At 42.1% G+C, this 25223-nt stretch overlaps 1 protein-coding gene across 1 annotated transcript in view; it reads right to left on the bottom strand.

Annotated features, from left to right (window-relative positions):
• Nucleotides 1–18088: 18088 nt before the first annotated feature.
• The window catches only part of LOC128694388 (uncharacterized), a 102113-nt gene continuing 94978 nt past the window's right edge, over nucleotides 18089–25223 (bottom strand). The window contains exon 5 of the mRNA XM_070098039.1: nucleotides 18089–19475. Within this exon, the coding sequence (XP_069954140.1) occupies nucleotides 18573–19475 (903 nt within the window). The 3' untranslated portion in view covers nucleotides 18089–18572. The remainder of the gene's footprint in view (nucleotides 19476–25223) is intronic.

Consider the following 25223-nt stretch of genomic DNA (forward strand, 5'->3'; position numbering starts at 1 on the left):
AGAGTAACTCTGATCAGATCACTGACAGTGATAAGGATATGTGTGAAATTCTCAATACCTATTTCCTCTCGGTTTTCACCCAGGAAAATACTAGCGATATTCCTGAAATAATAGATTATGTAGAACAGGACGATAATAAACTATGCACGATTGCGGTAACTAGTGACATGGTCCTCGGACAAATAGAGAAATTAAAACCTAACAAATCCCCAGGCATTGATGAACTGTTTGCAAGGGTGTTAAAGGAATGTAAAGAGGAACTTAGCATACCTTTGGCTAATCTTTTTAACATATCGCTACAAACTGGCATAGTGCATAAGTGGAAAATGGCAAATGTAATACCTATTTACAAGGCAGGTGACAGGTCCTTGGCTTCGAACTATAGACCAATAAGCCTTACCTCCATAGTGGGAAAATTTATGGAATCAGTAATTGCCGAAGCAATTCGTAGCCATCTTGATAGGCACAGATTGATTAATGAATCTCAACAAGGTTTTACAAAGGGGCGTTCCTGTCTTACGAATTTACTAACTTTTTTCACTAAGGTGTTTGAGGAGGTAGATCATGGTAATGAATATGATATTGTGTATATGGACTTTAGTAAGGCTTTCCATACAGTTCCACATAAGAGGCTATTGAGGAAACTTAACGCACACGGAATAGGAGGAGAAATTTTTTCCTGGGTTGAGGCATGGCTGACGAATAGGCAGCAGAGAGTTTGCATAAATGGGGAGAAATCAGAATGGGGGCACGTCACAAGCGGTGTTCCTCAGGGGTCAGTGTTGGGCCCGTTGTTGCTCACAGTTTGCATAAACGACATAGATGAGGGAATAAATAGCGACATAAGCAAATTTGCTGATGACACCAAAATAGGCCGTCCAATTCATTCTAATGAGGACACTAGAGCACTCCAGGATGATTTGAATAGAATGATGCAATGTCGGAGAAGTGGCAGATGCAGTTTAATATAGACAAATGCAAAGTTCTAAATGTTGGACAGGAAAATAATCATGCGACATATAAACTAAATAATGTAGATCTTAATACTACTGATTGCGAAAAGGATTTAGGAGTTCTGGTTAGTAGTAATCTAAAACCAAGACAACAGTGCATTAGTGTTCGCAATAAAGCTAACGGAATCCATGGCTTCATATCTAGAACTATAAATAATAGAGGTCCTCAGGTTGTTTTCCAACTCTATATATCCTTGGTTAGGCCTTATTTAGATTATGCTGCACAGTTCTGGTCACAGTATTACAGAATGGATATAAATGCTCTGGAAAACGTATAGAGGAGGATGACAAAGAAGATCCCATGTATCAGAAATCTTCCCTATGAGGATAGACTGAGGGCCCTGAATCTGCACTCTCTCGAAAGGCGTAGAATTAGGGGGGATATGATCGTGGTGTATAAATGGAAAACAGGAATAAATAAAGGGGATGTAAATAGCGTGCTGAAAATTTCCGGCCAAGACAGGACTCACAGCAATGGTTTTTAGTTGGAAAAATTCAGATTCAGGAACGATATAGGAAAGCACTGGTTTGGTAATAGTGTTGTGGATGAGTGGAACAAACTCCCGAGTGCAGTTATAGAGGCTAAAACGTTGTGTAGTTTTAAAACCACACCCACATGAGTGGGTGTGGGTGGGTGTGAGTTGGACCTGACTAGCTTGTGCTACTAGGTCGGATGCCGTGCTCCTTCCTTAAGTGGAAGTGGCCTGACTAGGTGGGTCATTGGGCTAATCCGGGGGGATATGGACCTGCTTCGCATGGGTCAGTAGGCCTGTTGCAGTGTTCTTTCTCTTTTGTGTTCTTATATTCTTATTTATTGGTGAATCCTGGAGCTGTAGACATTATAAAAGAGACGAGGAATGGAAAGAAGTCTTGAGCAGGGTAGCGAGCAGTGTACAGAGATGTTTAGGGTGGTGAGCAGTGTACAGGACTGCTCAGGGCAGTGAGCAGTTTACAGGACTGCTCAGGGTAGTGAGCAGTGTACAGGACTGCTCAGGGCAGTGAGCAGTTTACAGGACTACTCAGGGTAGTGAGCAGTGTACAGGACTGCTCAGGGCAGTAAGCAGTGAACAGCACTGCTCAGGGTGGTGAGCAGTGTACAGGACTGCTCAGGGCGGTGTGCAGTGTACAGGGCTACTCAGGGCAGTGAGCAGTGTACAGGACTGCTCAGGACGGTGAGCAATGTAGAGGACTGTTCAGGGTACATTAAACAAACTGTTATCAGATTTATCCAAGTTACGAGATAGGATTTTTTTTTTACCAGCTGATGTTCATGAAATTTAAATTATAAATAGCTGTATACCCAATACTGGAGAAAAACAACCATAAACACATATCTACATAGTAACAATGCTTCCCAGCGACGTACAAGTAGAGTACAAAATGGTATCATATTTCATGTGTAAATATTTCATTTATTAGCACTGATAATATTCTTTATTTCAGGGAACTGTGTTTAGGTCAGCTTGAAAAACAAAGGAGCTTATTTCATACTTACCAAAAGACACAAATTAAGAGTTTTATATAACAGTCGGGAAAGTGAAAATAGTTTCAGATGTGGTGTCGGTCCAGCTGCTGCCGGGAAGTCAGTACCTGACTGCAGGATCCATGAATACTAAATAGCACTTTAGCTGACAGTGTCAAAAATGCGGATGATGCTTTGAGGGATGATGGTGATACATTACAAGTAATAACTGGGAGTGGCATGATGCTGGTACAGGTCAGAAAATACTGCACCAGTAAAGAACCCAGCCCCCAAAATCCTAGACAACAGAAATTAAAATTGTGTAGATTCCTCGTCTGGGATATCTGTAGGCATGGAATATCTGCAAAAACAAATGGAACATGCAGTTTTGGCCATCCAAAAAAAAAAAAAAAAAATAAACGCTGCGACCTTATGACCAAAGGAGCGTTATTCATCTCCGTTTTAAGTTTTTCACCCTGAAGTGTTATTCATCAGTCATGAAAGACGGTGTTATAACTCAAACTGCCAAGGACAACACTTGAAATAATAATAATAATAATAATAATAATAATTGTGGAAAATATTTTAATTTTCCGAAACTATAGTGCCTAATAGGTGTTTAATGTGTCTATATGGGTCAAAAATGTATTTGAAAATAGAGTAGAACCAAGAGTTCCCTTTGCGCATGCGCGGATGTGCGGGGGGGAGAGGCGCGGATTGTTTTGAATGTGGTGAGGAAGCTGGGAAAGCATGGAACCACGAAATTGGCATTCACGGCGGCCTAAGGATTAATATAGGCCTCATTTCATAATAAGAAGTGTCGTAACTGTTCCTGGTGGAGAGTGAGGGAACGTGATTTACGGGACTACGGTAATAGAGTGGTAAAATGTGTGATAAGGGTAGGACCGGGTGACTGACGCGTCACTATGGACTGTGTCCTGGGGAAAATTACCCTTGGTTTAATCATCACTCATCGGTCTCAGATCTTAATGGAGTGGTCTCTAATGTGTATAATAATTATGAGACGTTAAATCGTCTTGTGAAAGTTAATGTAATCAGTGATAATAACATTGAGTTAAGAGAATGCGGGATGTGAAATAAGTCGCCTTGCTCCGAGTGAACACGTTAGACCTTGTTGTTCCCGAGGCGAGGAAAGTGAAGCTCATTGATCCACGATTTCTAAACCGGGACAAACCGACGGATACCTCGTCCTGCCGGAATGAGAACCGTGTCGGTGTAACAGGACATCGAAAATGAGATGGTGAATGGAAGAAATAAGTAGTATCCATCACCCACAGTTAAGTAACCCTTCTAGTTATAACAAACTTATGCTGGCCAGTTGTGTTATGTTGTAATTAGATAGGTTATGAGTGATCCAGCTACATCAAGTGACCACCAGAGAACATCTGGTAAGTGGTGGGATTATGTACAAATGTTTTCCTTGATGGATGTATGCAGGTGTATCCTACCCCCCCCCCTTCATTCAGCTAAACTAATATAATCTATACAGTCCACAATTAATTAGTAGCACCGTACTTGTGGGTGCTATCCAATCCATACTGGTCTCGGATAGATATGGATAAGATTGTGAGGTCGAGGGGACCACTTGCCGCGACCAGGGGTGGTTAAGTTTTCTCACATGTCTACACGGGGTGACTACGGTAAACAATATGATTGTCTCACAATGAGATTACTGGTATGTATATAATGTTGAGGTACATACAGGTAAGCACCCTAGAAAATTTTCCACATCTGCCCGTTGGTCCTTCGTGAATCGGATGCAATCAGTGAAAAAATTAATTGAATTAATTACTTAATAATTAAGTGACTGATTGAAGGAAGTGGGTGTAGGGTGCACAAGTTTAATCGATCGTGTGATGGATGATAATTAGCCCAATAAATTGCTAGCACATGGGTGGCTAGGATCTATACAAGAGTAAAGTGCAAGAATTACTCTTATAAGGCGCCTACTTAAGTTGTATAATCAGTGATTAATAATTCTCTAACCATTACTGGATCTAATGGAGTTAATGTGGCTGACAAGTCCGTGAATTTTAGAGTAATGAAAGCATCATTACAGGCTATTAAAAGCCAAGTGACGAAGGCATTTGATTTAGTGAATCAAAGAACCGTGAACCTTAATGAATTAAAGTTATATTTAGATGGTTTAGAGAGTAGATTTGATTGGTACAAATTGTGGTTTAAAGACTGTGAAAGAGATCTGCTGGAGAATTGTGCAGATGGAATGGAAATGAATGTTTTAATTAATCAACATTACGAATTGGAAGAAAAACTGCCTGGTAAAAGTAAGGCTTTGAATAAATTAAAGGGTGTAAGCCAGGCAGTTGATCAACCTATTAATGCAAAGGGTGGGTTTGCCAAAACCTCCATAGTACGGTCTGGAGGAAATCAGACTAGGTCGGCAGGAATTAATTGTTCAATTGCAGACCAGTCAGCCAAACAGTTCTAAGGATATAACACATAATGACTCTGAAGTATCTGTCAAGCCTCAAAATGGAAAAATAATCCCAGTGGTAATAATCATAGTTAAGAGTTAAATAGGCACATATCAAGTCAGGAATCAGTAATAGTGGTTCCTCACATCAAGGTAAGAGGAATAAGTACCTCAGTAAGTGTAACCCAGTTAATAAGAGGTCAGGCAAGGAAAAGAGAGACTGCCTCTTCTGCCAGGGTACTCATTTCACTAAAAATTGTAATGCCTGTAATTCATAGGATATTAAAGTGGAAAGAATGAAAGAACTTGACAGATTTATCAGATGTCTAGACAATCATAATGTAAAGGATTGTCATACCAAATTGAACAGTTGCTATCAATGCAACAAGGGAAAGCACCATACAGTTATGTGCAGGGTTGTATGTGATTCTTATAATAATGGTGACAATAATGATAATGTTAATAACCCTGACACTACAGTGACTGATGTAAAGGTTGCAGCTAATGGCAATAATGATGGCCTAGCTGAGGTAGCCTTGCCGGTGTTGGATGTAAAAATTCAGGATAAAGGGCATAAATCCAAAACCATACGGCGTCACTCTCCTCAACACTGGTACGGGCCATGTAATATATGGCAGACTACCGCCTAGTAATAATGACTAGAGGAAGTAGTGAATACTGTCACGGTGTCTTACTCATGAAAGGTCAACCCAGTACAAGTATTCTTCTATCGAGAATGATGTTGAACCAGTCTAATTTGTGGGAGCTGGACAGCATAGGGATTAATATAAATGAGGAAAGTCCAAATGATTCCTTTACTCAGGAACAATACCTGAAGGATGTTAAATGTGAATCTGGACATCACTGGATGCGACTTCCGTGGAAGCTTGACCGTCCAGAATTACCTACTAATTATAGGATGGCGTATGGACAGTTAAAGGGCCCAGCTCTGCGAACTGAGCAAGACACCAAAATTGTTGACTGCTTATAATGATATCATTAATAAACAGTTAAATAATAAATTGTTCTTACTTCAGGCGACGATAAATGCACACCTTAAGTGCACAGGTGGTCCACTGAGCGAAGTAATTGGGTAAATAATCTTATGTGGACAATTTCCGGGTGTGACGTCAACTGAAGAGGAACTAATGAGGATATGTGAAGGGGTTAACGAAATAATGCAGTAAGGTGCTGGGACTGACTTGGGATACTGAGAGAGACTTGTTATTGTTAAAGTCTCAAAATTCCAGTATGCCCAATAAATTAATCCAGGGAGCATAGGCTTATGCCCCTGAGAGAATGGAACACTAATTAGTCCATTTTGAGGGTTCAATAAATATGGATGGCCATGGAGTTGGTGCCTATATGCAGTAATGTGCTGGGGCTGACTTGGGATACTGAGAGAGACTTGTTATTGTTAAAGTCTCATAATTCCAGTATGCCCAATAAATTAATCCAGGGAGCATAGGCTTATGCCCCTGAGAGAATGGAACACTAATTAGTCCATTTTGAGGGTTCAATAAATATGGATGGCCATGGAGTTGGTGCCTATATGCAGTAATGTGCTGGGGCTGACTTGGGATACTGAGAGACTTGTTATTGTAAAGTCTCATAATTCCAGTATGCCCAACAAATTAGCCCCGAGAGCATAGACTTAGTGTCATACCTTACAATAAGAGGGAAATTGTTAATACCAGAAGCATGGAGGCTTGAGTGTGCTTGGGATGGAGCCCTACCTGAGGAGTTAACAGGTGGAAAGAATTAATGGGTGATTATGTAAATATCAATGTTGGAGTTCCCAAGCCAGGTGGCCAGTGAAGATGGGAAAAATTGTACTCCACATTATGTAAGTCGTCTAGCAACGACCTCCGCCCGGCCGCAGTGTGGAAAATATTTTAATTTTCCGAAACTATAGTGCCTAATAGGTGTTTAATGTGTCTATATGGGTCAAAAATGTATTTGAAAATAGAGTAGAACCAAGAGTTCCCTTTGCGCATGCGCGGATGTGCGGGGGGGAGAGGCGCGGATTGTTTTGAATGTGGTGAGGAAGCTGGGAAAGCATGGAACCACGAAATTGGCATTCACGGCGGCCTAAGGAATAATATAGGCCTCATTTCATAATAAGAAGTGTCGTAACTGTTCCTGGTGGAGAGTGAGGGAACGTGATTTACGGGACTACAGTAATAGAGTGGTAAAATGTGTGATAAGGGTAGGACCGGGTGACTGACGCGTCACTATGGACTGTGTCCTGGGGAAAATTACCCTTGGTTTAATCATCACTCATCGGTCTCAGATCTTAATGGAGTGGTCTCTAATGTGTATAATAATTATGAGACGTTAAATCGTCTTGTGAAAGTTAATGTAATCAGTGATAATAACATTGAGTTAAGAGAATGCGGGATGTGAAATAAGTCGCCTTGCTCCGAGTGAACACGTTAGACCTTGTTGTTCCCGAGGCGAGGAAAGTGAAGCTCATTGATCCACGATTTCTAAACCGGGACAAACCGACGGATACCTCGTCCTGCCGGAATGAGAACCGTGTCGGTGTAACAGGACATCGAAAATGAGATGGTGAATGGAAGAAATAAGGAGTATCCATCACCCACAGTTAAGTAACCCTTTTAGTTATAACAAACTTATGCTGGCCAGTTGTGTTATGTTGTAATTAGATAGGTTATGAGTGATCCAGCTACATCAAGTGACCACCAGAGAACATCTGGTAAGTGGTGGGATTATGTACAAATGTTTTCCTTGATGGATGTATCCAGGTGTATCCTACCCCCCCCCCTTCATTCAGCTAAACTAATATAATCTATACAGTCCACAATTAATTAGTAGCACCGTACTTGTGGGTGCTATCCAATCCATACTGGTCTCGGATAGATATGGATAAGATTGTGAGGTCGAGGGGACCACTTGCCGCGACCAGGGGTGGTTAAGTTTTCTCACATGTCTACACGGGGTGACTACGGTAAACAATATGATTGTCTCACAATGAGATTACTGGTATGTATATAATGTTGAGGTACATACAGGTAAGCACCCTAGAAAATTTTCCACAATAATAATAATAATAATAATAATAATAATAATAATAATAATAATAATAATAATAATAATAATAATAATAATACGAGCAGACCTGCGTGGGAGGTTCTGACGACCGCTGGCAACTGTAGTTATAACTACTCAATAAAAAGATATTTTTTTTAATGCCAGGAAGAAAAAAAAGACTGGAAGTTTTTTGTTTTAATATCTTTGTTATGTACCCCATACCCATGGTGTGGGTGGTAGTCACCCCATACCCATGGTGTGGGTGGTAGTCACCTCATACCCATGGTGTGGGTGGTAGTCACCCCATACCCATGGTGTGGGTGGTAGTCACCCCATACCCATGGTGTGGGTGGTAGTCACCTCATACCCATGGTGTGGGTGGTAGTCACCTCATACCCATGGTGTGGGTGGTAGTCACCCCATACCCATGGTGTGGGTGGTAGTCACCCCATACCCATGGTGTGGGTGGTAGTCACCTCATACCCATGGTGTGGGTGGTAGTCACCTCATACCCATGGTGTGGGTGGTAGTCACCCCATACCCATGGTGTGGGTGGTAGTCATCCCATACCCATGGTGTGGGTGGTAGTCACCTCATACCCATGGTGTTCGTGGTAGTCACCTCATACCCATGGTGTGGGTGGTAGTCACCTCATACCCATGGTGTGGGTGGTAGTCACCTCATACCCATGGTGTGGGTGGTAGTCACCTCATACCCATGGTGTGGGTGGTAGTCACCTCATACCCATGGTGTGGGTGGTAGTCACCTCATACCCATGGTGTGGGTGGTAGTCACCTCATACCCATGGTGTGGGTGGTAGTCACCCCATACCCATGGTGTGGGTGGTAGTCACCTCATACCCATGGTGTGGGTGGTAGTCACCTCATACCCATGGTGTGGGTGGTAGTCACCCCATACCCATGGTGTGGGTGGTAGTCACCTCATACCCATGGTGTGGGTGGTAGTCACCTCATACCCATGGTGTGGGTGGTAGTCACCTAATACCCATGGTGTGGGTGGTAGTCACCTCATACCCATAGTGTGGGTGGTAGTCACCTCATACCCATGGTGTTGGTGGTAGTCACCCCATACCCATGGTGTGGGTGGTAGTCACCCCATACCCATGGTGTGGGTGGTAGTCACCCCATACCCATGGTGTGGGCGGTAGTCACCCCATACCCATGGTGTGGGTGGTAGTCACCTCATACCCATGGTGTGGGTGGTAGTCACCCCATATCCATGGTGTGGGTGGTAGTCACCCCATACCCATGGTGTGGGTGGTAGTCACCTCATACCCATGGTGTGGGTGGTAGTCACCTCATACCCATGGTGTTGGTGGTAGTCACCCCATACCCATGGTGTGGGTGGTAGTCACTCCATACCCATGGTGTGGGTTGTAGTCACCCCATACCCATGGTGTGGGTGGTAGTCACCTCATACCCATGGTGTGGGTGGTAGTCACCTCATACCCATGGTGTGGGTGGTAGTCACCTCATACCCATGGTGTGGGTGGTAGTCACCTCATACCCATGGTGTGGGTGGTAGTCACCTCATACCCATGGTGTGGGTGGTAGTCACCTCATACCCATGGTGTGGGTGGTAGTCACCTCATACCCATGGTGTGGGTGGTAGTCACCTCATACCCATGGTGTGGGTGGTAGTCACCCCATACCCATGGTGTGGGTGGTAGTCACCCCATACCCATGGTGTGGATGGTAGTCACCTCATACCCATGGTGTGGGTGGTAGTCACCTCATACCCATGGTGTGGGTGGTAGTCACCTCATACCCATGGTGTGGGTGGTAGTCACCCCATACCCATGGTGTGGGTGGTAGTCACCTCATACCCATGGTGTGGGTGGTAGTCACCCCATACCCATGGTGTGGGTGGTAGTCACCCCATACCCATGGTGTGGGGTGGTAGTCACCTCATACCCATGGTGTGGGTGGTAGTCACCCCATACCCATGGTGTGGGTGGTAGTCACCCCATACCCATGGTGTGGGTGGTAGTCACCTCATACCCATGGTGTGGGTGGTAGTCACCCCATACCCATGGTGAGGGTGGTAGTCACCTCATACCCATGGTGTGGGTGGTAGTCACCCCATACCCATGGTGAGGGTGGTAGTCACCCCATACCCATGGTGTGGGTGGTAGTCACCCCATACCCATGGTGAGGGTGGTAGTCACCCCATACCCATGGTGTGGGTGGTAGTCACCCCATACCCATGGTGTGGGTGGTAGTCACCTCATACCCATGGTGTGGGTGGTAGTCACCCCATACCCATGGTGTGGGTAGTAGTCACCCCATACCCATGGTGTGGGTGGTAGTCACCCCATACCCATGGTGTGGGTGGTAGTCACCTCATACCCATGGTGTGGGTGGTAGTCACCCCATACCCATGGTGTGGGTGGTAGTCACCCCATACCCATGGTGTGGATGGTAGTCACCTCATACCCATGGTGTGGGTGGTAGTCACCCCATACCCATGGTGTGGGTGGTAGTCACCTCATACCCATGGTGTGGATGGTAGTCACCTCATACCCATGGTGTGGGTGGTAGTCACCTCACACCCATGGTGTGGGTGGTAGTCACCCCATACCCATGGTGTGGGTGGTAGTCACCTCATACCCATGGTGTGGATGGTAGTCACCTCATACCCATGGTGTGGGTGGTAGTCACCCCATACCCATGGTGTGGATGGTAGTCACCTCATACCCATGGTGTGGGTGGTAGTCACCTCATACCCATGGTGTGGATGGTAGTCACCTCATACCCATGGTGTGGGTGGTAGTCACCTCATACCCATGGTGTGGATGGTAGTCACCTCATACCCATGGTGTGGATGGTAGTCACCTCATACCCATGGTGTGGGTGGTAGTCACCCCATACCCATGGTGTGGATGGTAGTCACCTCATACCCATGGTGTGGATGGTAGTCACCTCATACCCATGGTGTGGGTGGTAGTCTAAAGATTACAGTGGTAATGAACTATTTACATGATATTTATGCAGACTTGAATTAGGAGCACCCTTCAGGTATACCCTTCAGGTATACACTCCTGGTATACCCTCCAGGTATACCCTCCAGGTATACACTCCTGGTATACTCTCCACACAAAAGTTTAGTTTAACAGTGAAATATGGATACCTGCTTACAATCTTTTCAGATGCGATAGAAAGAACAGGCAACAAGGGGGAGGTTCGCCTGTATGTAAAACAGTCTCTCATTTCCACAGAAATACTGACCACCACAAATGATGTAGTTGAAGTTCTAAAAATAGAACTCAGAACCAAAACTTAGTCATTGTGCTTTTATATAAGCCACCAAATGCAACTTTCCAGCAGTTCAAGGAACAGCTATCAAAAATTTACTACTTTCTGGAAAACTTTCCAGCCCCATCCCCAAACATCTTGCTGCTTCGTAACTTCAGTCTACGATATACAAAATGGAAGAATGTATCAAATAATGTTGTAGCAGAAATAATCCTTGGAGCCAGCTCAGATGAAATGTCACACACACACTTGAGCTGCTTAATTTTTGCAATAAACACACTGTAAGTCAGCAGATAGTGGAACCAACAGGACTGAAGAACACACTAGACCCTATTTTCACAAATAATGAGGACCTGGCAAGAAACATAACAATATCAAAAACAACTAATTTTGATCACAATCTAATCGAAGTCCAGACTTACATGCACAGGGGTCTTGATCAACAAAATGTGTATAGCTATGAAGGTAGCTCTACCAAATTCAGCTTCAGCACCAAGAACATCCACTGGGACCAGGTAAACTTTCTTAAATGAAACATATTGGGAAGATATCTTAAATTACATGTGCCCTAACCAGTACCTTGAAAAGATCAACTTTCTGGTAACTGAAGTATGTTCAAGGCTATTCCCCTAAGAAAAAAGAAGAGAAGAAGTAAACTGGAGAGAGAGAGACTCTTCCTCTACAGGAGAAGGCGAAGAATCACCGAGCTCCTTGTGAATGCCCGATTATCTGAAACAGGGAATGAAGCGCTAACCAGGGAAGTGGATAATATTTAGCTTAAGTTAAAGGACTCATACAAGATCCAAGAGAGACAAGAGGAACTAAAAGTGATTAGTGAAATTGAAAGAAATTCGAAACATTTCTTTGTATATGGCAAAAAACAAGGCAAAAACCACTTCTAGTATAGGGCCCCTGCTCAGACATGCTGGATCCTACACAGATGAAAACAAAGAAATGAGTGAGATACTGAAATCTCAACATGATTCTCTCTTCAGAGAGCCACTAATCAGTCTAAATATAAACAATCCAAACAATTTTGTCATGAATGAGCCTCAAAATCCTCCCAATTTAAGCCAGATTTCTGACATAACCCTAACTCCACTAGACTTTGAGAAAGCCATCGACAACATGCCCATGCACTCAGCCCTAGGCCCAGACTCTTGGAACTCTGTGTTCATTAAGAACTGCAAGAAAGCCCTCTCATGGGCCTTAAGTATTCTATGGAGAAGGAGCATAGACACAGGTGAGATTCCACAGTCACTAAAAACAACAGATATAGTCCCACTCCATAAAAGTGGCAGCAAAGCAATAGCTAAGAACTATAGATCAATAGCTTCAACATCCCATATCATAAAAAATCTTTGAAAGAGTTCTAAGAAGCAGGATTGCAAACCACTTGGACTCCCAAAAATTGCACAATCCAGGACAACATGGGTTCAGAGCAAGTCGCTCCAGCTTCTCAAACTACTGGACTACTAAGATATGGTCTTGGATGCACTGCAAAACAAACAGAATGCAGATATAGTATACACAGACTCTGCGAAAGCCTTTGACAAGCGCGATCATGGTGTAATAGCACACAGTATGCGTGCTAAAGGGATAATTGGCAAAGTAGGCAGATGGATCTTCAACTTTCTAACCAATTTAACACAAAGAGTAGTGGTAAACAGAGTTAAATTGGAGCTGCCATAGTGAAGAGCTCTGTTCCACAAGGCACATTAGTCGCCCCTATCTTGTTCCTCATCCTCATATCAAACATCGAGATGTAAGCCATAGCACCATACCATCCTCTGCAGACGCTACTAGGATCTGCATAAGAGTGTCATCTAACGAGGACACAGCAAATCTCCAAGAAGATATAAACCAAGTTTTCCAATGGGCAACGGAGAGCAATATGATGTTCAATGAAGACAAATTCCACCAACTCCGTTATGGAAAACTGGAGGAAATAATAACTAGGACTGAGTATACTACAAACTTTGATCACACAATAGAGCGGAAAAGTAATGTGAAGGACCGGGGATTGGTAATGTTAGCGTGGGGTGTTACAAAGCACCATGGCTTGTTGTAGTGTTTTAGAATCTCAGGTTAGTTAAAGTGTTGAAGAAGGAGGTTCTACCTCTTCAGGAGGAAAATAGGAGACTGAAGCTTCGCTTAGATGAGTTTGGGAGCGAGTGTGAGAAGGATTTAGCTGGTAAGGAGGAAATAGTCACTAGCAGTGATAGTGGCAGCCGCTTTAAGTGGCAATTGGTTTACAGTTCAGGAAGAGGGAAGATAAGGAGGGTTAACAGAGAAGATGTGAAGGTAGGAAATCGATTCTCTGTTCTCCAGGACGAGTGCAAATCAGTGGTTAGTGAAGTTAAAGGTACCACTGATTCCCCTGCTAATCAAGGTAAGAATATATTAATAGTAGGAGATTCTCAGGTAAGATATATGGACTGTGCTTTTTATAATAGAGACGGGAAGGTCAGACAGAGAGTGTGCCTTCCAGGAGCTGGTGTCGGTGGCATAGTCAGCAGGTTGGATAATATTATGTCAGGTAATGGGAACAAGCCCATTATCTGTCTTAGTGCTGGGGATAATGACACTGGGAAGGGCAGGAGACAGGAGCTGCTGGATAAGTACAGGTCAGCCATAGAAGTAGTCAGGTCTAAGGGAGGGATCCCAGTCATATGTAGCATCTTCCGTAGAAAGGGAGTGGGCAATGAATAGATGTCTAGGGCATTTGGTATAAATTGCTGGCTAGACAGGTACTGCAAGGAAATTGCAATTCCATTCATTGATAACTGGGACCTATTTTTTGGCTAAAGTGATATGTAGGGGATGGGCAATTAAAAAATCAATATATTCAATTAAAGAGAGAAATAAAGAAAGGAATAAGAAAAACAAAAAGGGATTATGAGGCTAAGGTCGCAAGGGATTATGAGGCTAAGGTCGCAAGGGATTATGAGGCTAAGGTCGCAAGGGATTATGAGGCTAAGGTTGCAAGGGATTATGAGGCTAAGGTCGCAAGGGATTCAAAGACTAACCCAAAAGGGCTCTTTCAGGTATACAGAAGTAAGATTAGGGACAAGATTGGCCCACTTAAGAGTAACTCAGGTCAGATCACTGACAGTGATATGGATATGTGTGAAATTTTCAGTACCTACTTCGTCTCAGTTTTTACCCAGGAAAATACTAGCGATATTCCTGAAATAATAGATTATGTAGAACAGGACGATTATAAACTATGCACGATTGCGGTAACTAGTGACATGGTCCTCAGACAAATAGAGAAACTAAAACCTAACAAATCCCCAGGCCCTGATGAACTGTTTGCAAGGGTGTTAAAGGAATGTAAAGAGGAACTTAGCACACCTTTGGCTAATCTTTTTAGCATATCACTACAAAGTGGCATAGTGCCTGATAAGTGACAGGTGACAGGTCCTTGGCTTTGAACTATAGACCAATAAGCCTTACCTCCATAGTGAGAAAATTTATGGAATCAATAATTGCCGAAGCAATTCGTAGCCATCTTGACAGGCACAGATTGATTAATGAATCTCAACACAATTTTACAAAGGGGTGTTCCTGTCTTACGAATTTACTAACATTTTCCTCTAAGGTGTTTGAGGAGGTAGATCAAGGTAATGAATATGATATTGTGTATATGGACTTCAGTAAGGCTTTCGATAGAGTTCCACATAAGAGGCTATTGAGGAAACTTAAGGCACACGGAATAGGAGGAGAAATTTTTTTCCTGGATAGAGGCATGGCTGACAAATAGGCAGCAGAGAGTTTGCATAAATGGGGAGAAATCAGAATGGGGGCACGTCACAAGCGGTGTTCCTCAGGGGTTAGGGTTGGGCCCGTTGTTGTTTACAATTTACATAAATGACATAGATGAGGGAGTAAATAGCGACATAAGCAAATTTGCTGATGACACCAAAATAGGCCGTCCAATTCATTCTAATGAGGACACTAGAGCACTCCAGGAAGATTTGAATAGACTGATGCAATGGTCGGAGAAGTGGCAGATGCAGTTTAATATATACAAATGCAAAGCTCTAAATGTTGGACAGGAAAATAACCATGCCACATATAAACTAAATAATGTAGATCTTAATACTACTGATTGCGAAAAGAATTTAGGAGTTCTGGTCAGCAGTAATCTAAAACTAAGACAACAGTGCATTAGTGTTCACAATAAAGCAAACAAAATTCTTGGCTTCATATCTAGAAGTATAAATAATAGAAGTCCTCAGGTTGTTCTTCAACTCTATATATCCTTGGTTAGGCCTCATTTAGACTGCGCTGCTCAGTTCTGGTCACCGTATTACAGAATGGATATAAATGCTCTGGAAAACGTACAGAGGACGATGACAAAGATGATTCCATGTATCAGAAATCTTCCCTAAGAGGATAGACTGAGGGCGCTGAATCTGCACTCTCTCGAAAGGCGTAGAATTAGGGGGGATATGATGGAGGTGTATAAATGGAAAACAGGAATAAATAAAGGGGATGTAAATAGCGTGCTGAAAATTTCCGCCCAAGACAGGACTCGCAGCAATGGTTTCAAGTTGGAAAAATTCAGATTCAAGAATGATATAGGAAAGCACTCGTTTGGTAATAGAGTTGTGGATGAGTGGAACAAACTCCCGAGTACAGTTATTGAGGCTAAAACGTTGTGTAGTTTTAATAATAGGTTAGATAAATACATGAGTGGGTGTGGGTGGGTTTGAGCTGGAATTGACTAGCTTGTGCTGCTGGATCTGGTGCCTTGCTCCATCCTTGAGTGGAGGTGACCAGATTGGGTGGGTCATTGGGCTAATCTTGGGGGTCATTGGGCTATTCTTGGGGGACATGGACCTGCTCCACATGGGTCAGTAGGCCTGTTGCAGTGTCCTTTCTTTCTTATGTTCTTATGTTCAAGGATTACAACAGTTCAACTATCACATCTACGAGGAAACTGATAGAATGGATAATTAGAACATTCAAGACATAATATGCCAAGCTACTGATGATCCTTTTTAAATCACTTGGCTTTAAATCCAAGGAGGCTTTAGGAAAGGTAGGGGGTGTGTGGACCAGGTGTTTACAGTGAAACATATAAGTGAACAGTATTTAGATAAGGCTAAAGAGGTTTTTGTGGCATTTATGGATTTGGAAAAGGCGAATGACAGGGTGCATAGGGGGGCAATGTGGCAGATGCTGCAGGTGTATGGTGTAGGAGGTAGGTTACTGAAAGCAGTGAAGAGTTTTTACGAGGATAGTGAGGCACAAGATAGAGTATGTATAGCTGGAGTTTACCTGGAGAGAGTTCCGGGGGTCAATGCCCCCGCGGCCAGGTCTGTGACCAGACCTCCTTGTGGATCAGAGCTTGATCAACCAGGCTGTTACTGTTGGGTGCACGCAAACCAACGTACGAGCCACAGCCCGGCTGGTCAGGAACCAACTTTAGGTGCTTGTCCAGTGCCAGTAAAAGTAGGCCTTAGACAAGGATGTGTGATGTCACCGTGGTTGTTTAATATATTTATAGATGGGGATGTAAGAGAAGTAAATGCAAGGGTCTTGGCAAGAGGCGTGGAGTTAAAAGATAAAGAATCACACATAAATTGGGAGTTGTCACAGTTGCTCTTTGCTGATGACACTGTGCTCTTGGGAGATTCTGAAGAGAAGTTGCAGAGGTTGGTGGATGAATTTGGTAGGGTATGTAATAGAAAATTATTAAAAGTGAATACAGGAAAGAGCAAGGTTATGAGGATAACAAAAAGATTAGGTGATGAAAGATTGGATATCAGATTGGAGGGAGAGAGTATGGAGGAGGTGAATGTATTCAGATATTTGGGAGTGGACGTGTCAGCGGATGGGTCTATGAAAGATGAGGTGAATCATAGAATTGATGAGGGGTAAAGGGTGAGTTGTGCACTTAGGAGTCTGTGGAGACAAAGAACTTTGTCCTTGGAGGCAAAGAGGGGAATGTATGAGAGTATAGTTTTACCAACGCTCTTATATGGGTGTGAAGCATGGGTGATGAATGTTGCAGCGAGAAGGCTGGAGGCAGTGGAGATGTCATGTCTGAGGGCAATGTGTGGTGTGAATATAATGCAGAGAATTCGTAGTTTGGAAGTTAGGAGGAGGTGCGGGATTACCAAAACTGTTGTCCAGAGGGCTGAGGAAGGGTTGTTGAGATGGTTCGGACATGTAGAGAGAATGGAGCGAAACAGAATGACTTCAAGAGTGTATCAGTCTGTAGTGGAAGGAAGGCGGGGTAGGGGTCGGCCTAGGGAAGGTTGGAGGGAGGGGGTAAAGGAGATTTTGTGTGCGAGGGGCTTGGACTTCCAGCAGGCATGCGTGAGCGTGTTTGATAGGAGTGAATGGAGACAAATGGTTTTTAATACTTGACGTGCTGTTGGAGTGTGAGCAAAGTAACATTTATGAAGGGGTTCAGGGAAACCGGCAGGCCGGACTTGAGTCCTGGAGATGGGAAGTACAGTGCCTGCACTCTGAAGGAGGGGTGTTAATGTTGCAGTTTAAAAACTGTAGTGTAAAGCACCCTTGTGGCAAGACAGTGATGGAGTGAATGATGGTGAAAGTTTTTCTTTTTCGGGCCACCCTGCCTTGGTGGGAATCTGCCAGTGTGATAATAATAAAAAATAATATATATATATATATATATATATATATATATATATATATATATATATATATATATATATATATATATATATATATATATATATATATTAAAATTCACCGTTGTTGTATATAAGGATATTTAGTAAAGGAATCTTAGAAACTTTGTTTGAATTTTATTGACACTCAGAATTGGTGTTAATGTTTCCCAAGTCATGCCACACAGTAACGAAGATATCAAGTTACATGTTTCACAGAAATAAAAATATAATCTAAGTACAATCGGCCTACAGCTGGAACCATATTCAATTATACATATTGGGGCGTGACTCGCGAATTCGTAATGACACGATTGGAAACAAACCATGCCACGGGCGGGGATAGAACCCGCGATCAGAGAGTCATAAAACTCTAGGCCGACACGCTAGCCACTGGGCCAGCTGGCTACAATAAGATTCATCCAACTAGGCATATTTATACACCATAGGAAGGTTATCATAGACCACTGTGACTACAAATGCAAGTGTGGTTTGTTTGGGACGTGGCTCTGTTAAAATATGAATAATTAAAAAAAATGTACGAAGCTTAAAAGTAAAGTGGGTCATTCAGTAGTAAAAAAGAAAGGGCTGGGTTCTCCCTGTCCTTCAATAGTGAAACAAATTCTATGCTCTTTCAGACAGGCTTCATACCTTACAGACTCAGTTGCAGCAGTAAGTACTAGGTAGAACCAACACGGAGTTGCATAAGAGGTTCAGTATCATGGTGACGAGGTCATGTGTCGTAGCATCGCCTGCGTGAATGGGGTCTTTGCATAATAAAAGATTACTCTTATACAACGGGTGGTTGGTTAGGCCTCGTTTGTACAGCTCCTCACACTCTGAGATCTCAGCCTGGTTGAGGGGCAGGAATGTGTCCCACCACCATAGACCCCCACCATCACCACTCTCCTGAGGCACCAGATGATCACGGAAGGTCCTCGTCACCATCTGTCTTCCTCTGCCTGGGACTATGCTCTTTCCTAATAACACTGATCTGTTATGTTCTGTGTCCTTTAATGTGGACATCACGTTTACTGTTTTTGTTCTTAGAGACCCTGACCTAACTTGCTCAACTTCTTTTAAATGTAACCTAGAGTTGACCTCTTCTGTCCCTTTTCCTTGGGGCTCTGACTTAACTTTTTTTTTGTTATCGGTTTTGGAGACCGATTTAACTTGCCCTATATCCTTTCTATTGAACTCTGACCTGACAAATCCTGCTTCGTTCTGAGGGGGCGTGACATGTTCTGTAACTTGTCCTCTCTCCTTCTTAATGAATGCAGCTTTTTCTCTATCCTTTTCTGGGGACCCTGATCCCATACCTCTCCAGTGATAGTCCATCACTCCATATTTGTGGTGGAAGCCGGCAGAGGACTGAGTGAATGCACACGGACCCTGAGTAGTTTGGTTTGTTGCTCTAGAGCGATGCAGCTGCTGCTGGAACATCATCTCAATCCAGTCGAAATTGGCGTTGCTGAAAGCAATTCGGTTGTTGTAAAGTTTATGATGACTGTGTGGTCTGAGGCGGCTCTGGGCAAGCACCAACACTCGCGTCTTCTTTGAGATCTGTAAGTAAGTTTATTCAAATATACACAAATGTAGTTATGTAGATTATCATACATAGCAGTATATGTGTGTAGAACCTTGGATAACCCAAAAAATCAGACAAAGAGATTTATTTCCATTGGAATTCATAAGAAACAATGTAGTGCATGAGGGAAGGATACGTGTGAGGAAAATCTTCAATTTTAAGTGAGTAAAATCTGTATTCTGTTGGAAAAATGAGAAACCTTTGGTTAATTATGTAATACAATCTACCAAATTCACATGAAAATAATACTAATACTAAGGAAATTACATGAATATAAGAATCATATCCTAAGTAATATTAATTGTAATTAGGTATTCCCAGATAGAAATGGAATATTTATAGTAGTTATCTGATCTACTTCAAACTTTTAAACCTTTTGTATCTTAGTGGAAGGTTTTATTTTTTTATTATTCTACTTTTTTAACACAAAGGTCATCTCCCACCAATGTAGGGTGACCCAAAAAGAAACACTTTCACCATCATTCATTCAACAGCTGCAAACATCACAGATGAAATGACTCTTGGAACCGCTTCATTCCTACCCCCTTCTTCAGAGTGAATATCCTAATGTATTTATCCAATAAGGAAAAATTATCTTGGTTCTACACTGAGAGCATTTATTTAAATATATGACTTAACTTAAAATGTGTGTAGATTATTGTTTTCATTGTAATAACTGGAGAATGTATCTACTTATTGCCTTCAAACTTTAAGTATTGATGCATTTTACTCAAAGGAAAACTAACAATATTATTATACTTTGTGAACTCTATAATATAATATAATATAAGATAATATAATGTAATATAATAATAATAATAATATTAATAATAATAATAATAATAATAATAATAATAATAATAATAATAAAAATAATAATAATAATAATAATAATAATAATAATAATAATAATAATAATAATAATAATAATAATAATAATAATAATAATAATAAATAATAATAATAATAATAATAATAATAATAATAATAATAATAATAATAATAGTAATAATAATAATAATAAAAATAATAATACAGTAGACCCCCGGTTTTTGTAATTAATCCGTTCCCGAAGGTTGGCCTAAAACCGAAGTAATATTTCCCATAAGAAATAATGTAAATCAAATTAATCAGTTCCAGACACCAAAAATATTAAAAAAAAAAAATACATTTTTTAAAGAATAACTACAGTTTTACATACAGAAAACAATGAGAAATAAATATAAAGCACTAAATTTAATGATAAATGAACATTACATACCTTTATTGAAGACTCTTGTGAATATTAAAATGGTATACAATACCGACAGGTTGGTAGGCAAGACACATAGGCAACAGTTAGGCAACTTTATTCCGAAATGTTTCGCCTACACAGTAGGCTTCTTCAGTCGAATACAGAAAGTAGTTCCAGACTATGGAACTGAACTTCTCCAGGTTGAGGGACTGACAACCTCAAATCTACGACTTCAAGGGTGATGGACTGATTACATCGTCTTCACATCTCTACTGTTCCTGCCTACTTTCTGTATTCGACTGAAGAAGCCTATTGTGTAGGCGAAACGTTTCGGAATAAAGTTGTCTAACTGTTGCCTATGTGTCTTACCTACCATTGAAGACTCTTGTTAGCATATGGAAGAAGGCGAGGAGGGTAGAGGGAGGAGAGTTTATTGTATGGAAGGGAAATCCCACTCTATAAGGACTTTAGGTATCTAAGCCCTCTCTGGGGTTACTTTCCTTCTTTGTCTTTTACTGCCACTAGGACCAGCTTGAGAGTCCCTGGATCCCTGTCTCACAAAAAAATCTGTCCAGAGAGCTCTGTTTCTGGCATCTCTGTAAGATTTGCCTAAAATGGGACAAGACATTGTCATTGAACATTTTGCAGACACGGCTTGCAACGTTTTTTTTTTAGGGTGATAATTCTCCCCAAAACGTTGCACCTCACTCCACTTTGCATATATGTTCTTAATAACTGAAGAAGGCACATTCTTTCCCCTCTCTCTTCCTCCTCTGAAGCAATATCCTCATCTGCCACCTGTTGCTGTTCCAGTCGAAGGTTGTGAGGGAAAAGTTCAATAGATGGGAGTAGCGAGGGAGTGTATAGTAACAATAATTTCATTGCCAGCTACTTGTTAAGGTAGGGTAAGTCCCGCTCCGGCTATTCCCCCCCCCCTTTTTTCCCCTTCCCCGAAAGTGATAGTTTGATTGCCGGCTGCTTGTTAAGGTAGGGTCAGTCTAGCTCCCACTTTCCCTTCCCCTCCCTCTTCCCCCCCCCCCCCGAAAGGTGACGTGTGGGGCTCCGGTCAAACAGTAAATCACTCGGCTCGCAGCTCCCAACACTACTCTTGAAAGGACAGAAAGGGTCACCTGCTAATCAACGAGTAGAATTGAAGGAGACGGACTAACGTTCTGAGACGTCCCAAATTTTTGATCCACTTACCTGTTTGTGTATGCAAGTAGCAGGATATAACCTCTCATCATTGCAGTGGAAAAAAACCTGCTTTCCTGTCATCTGGACGGATTATTGACGGCTAGAAAATCTGTGAAGAACGAGCCGGTGGGTTGTCATCAACACCTGCGACCCCCCCCCATCATCGGCAATGGCTACGATTTCAACAACACGCAGTGTCACCAACACCAGACACCCAAGTTTTATATATATATATTAGCGTTGAATTCAGATATCATTTATATTTTTCATTTTTCATTTTCTTTAAGGTAGGATTAATATTTCATATTTAAGTGTTTTATATTTTATATTTTCTAAATAATAAAGTGTTTATGTTTGTCAGTTTTTGTTCTTTTTCTATTCATTAATTTTCCTGAGGAGGAGCCAGCCTTGGTAATGCTGTCTGAAGTTGTTACAGGGCTGAGTAAGCCTTCACAAAGGTGTTGCAGCTCTTCAGTGGTTAGCTCTTCCTTGTGGTCTTCCACCAACTCTTCCACATCCTGGCCAATCACATCCAACCCCATGGACTTTCCCAATGCCACAGTAGATACCACAATAGGCGTAGGGTCCTCAGGGTCAGCCTTAAACCTTTCAAAATCCTTCTCATGGACTCATTCTGGCCACAATTTTCTTCATGCAGAGTTCAAAGTCCTGGAAGTCACTCCCTGCCAAGCTTATTGATAAGGATTATGCAATTGAGGATATTGAAGTGATTCCTCCAGAACTCTCTTAGGGTCAATTCAGAATCCGAGGTCACTTCAAAGCACCTTTGAAACATTGCTTTGGCGTACAGCCTGTAGTTAACCTGTAGTTACCTGTAGTTACCACAATAGGCGTAGGGTCCTCAGGGTCAGCCTTAAACCTTTCAAAATCCTTCTCATGGACTCATTCTGGCCACAATTTTCTTCATGCAGAGTTCAAAGTCCTGGAAGTCACTCCCTGCCAAGCTTATTGATAAGGGTTATGCAATTGAGGATATTGAAGTGATCCCTCCAGAACTCTCTTAGGGTCAATTCAGAATCCGAGGTCACTTCAAAGCACCTTTGAAACATTGCTTTGGTGTACAGCCTGTAGTTAACCTGTAGTTACCAGTGGTCTCAATATACACAACGAAAAGCAAATATTACTTTAGAAAAAGCATCTTTCCTCCAATAATTTCACTAATCAAATATAGTGATAATATAGCATTTGTTGTGGTGGAGACGAAAAAAACCTAGAAAAGCTAGATACAGTGATCTATAATCCTTCAGGCTGTAAATAAAAGTTGAGGTCTCGACCATTCGTCATTGTAGGACCTGCCAGCAATCACCGGTTCTTCAACACACAAGTTATACTTTTGTATCAATCTAATCACATATTACTCGGTTAAATAATTTCCAGTAGTTCCTTCATGTGTTAGCCTAAATCACCGACCAGATATGTTTTAAAAAAGTGATCCACTGATCAGATCCGACTGGTTCCGAACCCTTGATTGGTTCCGAACCCTTGACCAGTTTCAAACGGATTCGTTGGACAATAAAGCAGACTGTAAACAGACGGGGTTTTAGGCGCCGTTATCAAACACAAACAATGAATATAAAACAGAAACGTACAGCGGTAAGTTGTCTTAATATACAAGTACAGTTAGAAATAGAAATACAAATAGCCAGATCTTCACTTTAAGGAGCTTATTAGTAGAATATTCAAGGGGCTACTAGTAGAATTATAGTAAATCAACCATTCAAATCACATTATGAAGCTCTGTATAGTCTGCAATAAATCAAACAAACGGACTTCTGAATTGATTACTTGCCATTTTTGTGAAAATTGGTGTCATGCCCCTTGTGCAGATATCCAAGAACTATCTACAAGCAGTATTAAACCAGGTAAGTGTTTTTGGGTATGCCCAAATGAGATCAATCTGTAAACTTAAATCACATTGGTATTAAAAGAGGATAACATCAAAACAGCCTTCATAGAAAACCTGGAAGCATTCTATAACAGTTGGGAAAATAAAAAGTCTGGGATTGATGGTATCGCCCTTGGTGCTGGCTATGTAGTCAGAAACTGTAAGGCTGGAGGTGCTGCCCTGGTAGACAGTAATGGTGAAGCTGGAGGTGCTGTCCTGGGAGACAGTAATGGTGAGGATGGAGGTGGTGTCCAGGTAGTCAGTAAATGTACGCATGAGAGAATGCATATAAATGACCTCAAGGGAGACAGGAGCTGTAGTGGGGAAGCAAGTGTAGTCAAGGACAAGATAAAACCAATATTACAAACTAGAAATACCACAGGAGATAGCAAACAAGGGGACTCCACTAGCAATAGTGAGGATATATTGCCAGAAACAACTGGTGAGAGCTCCATTGTGAGGATAGGAATGATACAGGTAAACATCCACCAACAGGGAATACAGTCACAGAAACCCAAGGCAAACGGGAGCCAAGCCTGTGCACATACTATGCACTTGGTATCTGCAGGCATGGGAAATCTGGAAAAACAGATGGGACGTGCAACTTTGACCACCCTAGAAAATGCCGTGCCCATATGACAACAGGAAAATGCACTCACTCCCTGTAAGCTTTTTCACCCTGAAATATGTCCCTCTTCAGTACAGGAAAGACTGTGCTGTAACTTAAATTGCCAGGCACACCATCTAAAGGGACAAAAAGATACAAAACATACAGGCCATTGGAAAACATGGGTAGCCACAGCCACTCAAGAGGGAGAGGTTTTTTAGTGCCATGAAGGAAAAAAAACTGGCAGGAAATGGCAGAAATCGTACGCCAAATCCAGTCATTTCTGGAGGGGAACCACAGTCGATGGCCTCCCCTCCAAACCAACAGATACAGGTACTTGTGCCGAAAAAAAAATCCTCCCCCAGTAACACCAACACCAGCAGTCCGATGACATTCTTCTTTGCAAATATACAGGGTCTAAAGCCAGCAACGAACAACAAAATGCCTTTCATCCGTGGACTGCTTGCAGAGGCAAATGCAATGTTCGCGGCTTTCACAGAGACCCACATAAAGGATCACTTGGACAACGAAATATGGATCCCAGGTTACAACCTATACAGATGCGACAGAGTGAACAGGCTAAAGGGGGGGGGGTTGGCCTGTATATCGCAGAGTCACTTGTTTGCACAGAACTGCTTAATGCCTCAAATGATGTAGTGGAAGTTTTAGCAGTAAAGATTGAGAACCAAAACTTAGTCATTGTGGTAGTCTACAAGCCTCCGGATGCAACGACCCAGCAATTCCAGGAACAGCTGTTAAAAATTGACCACTGTCTGGAAAAT

Source organism: Cherax quadricarinatus, chromosome 60, assembly GCF_038502225.1.
Source record: "Cherax quadricarinatus isolate ZL_2023a chromosome 60, ASM3850222v1, whole genome shotgun sequence".
NCBI lineage: Eukaryota > Metazoa > Arthropoda > Malacostraca > Decapoda > Parastacidae > Cherax > Cherax quadricarinatus.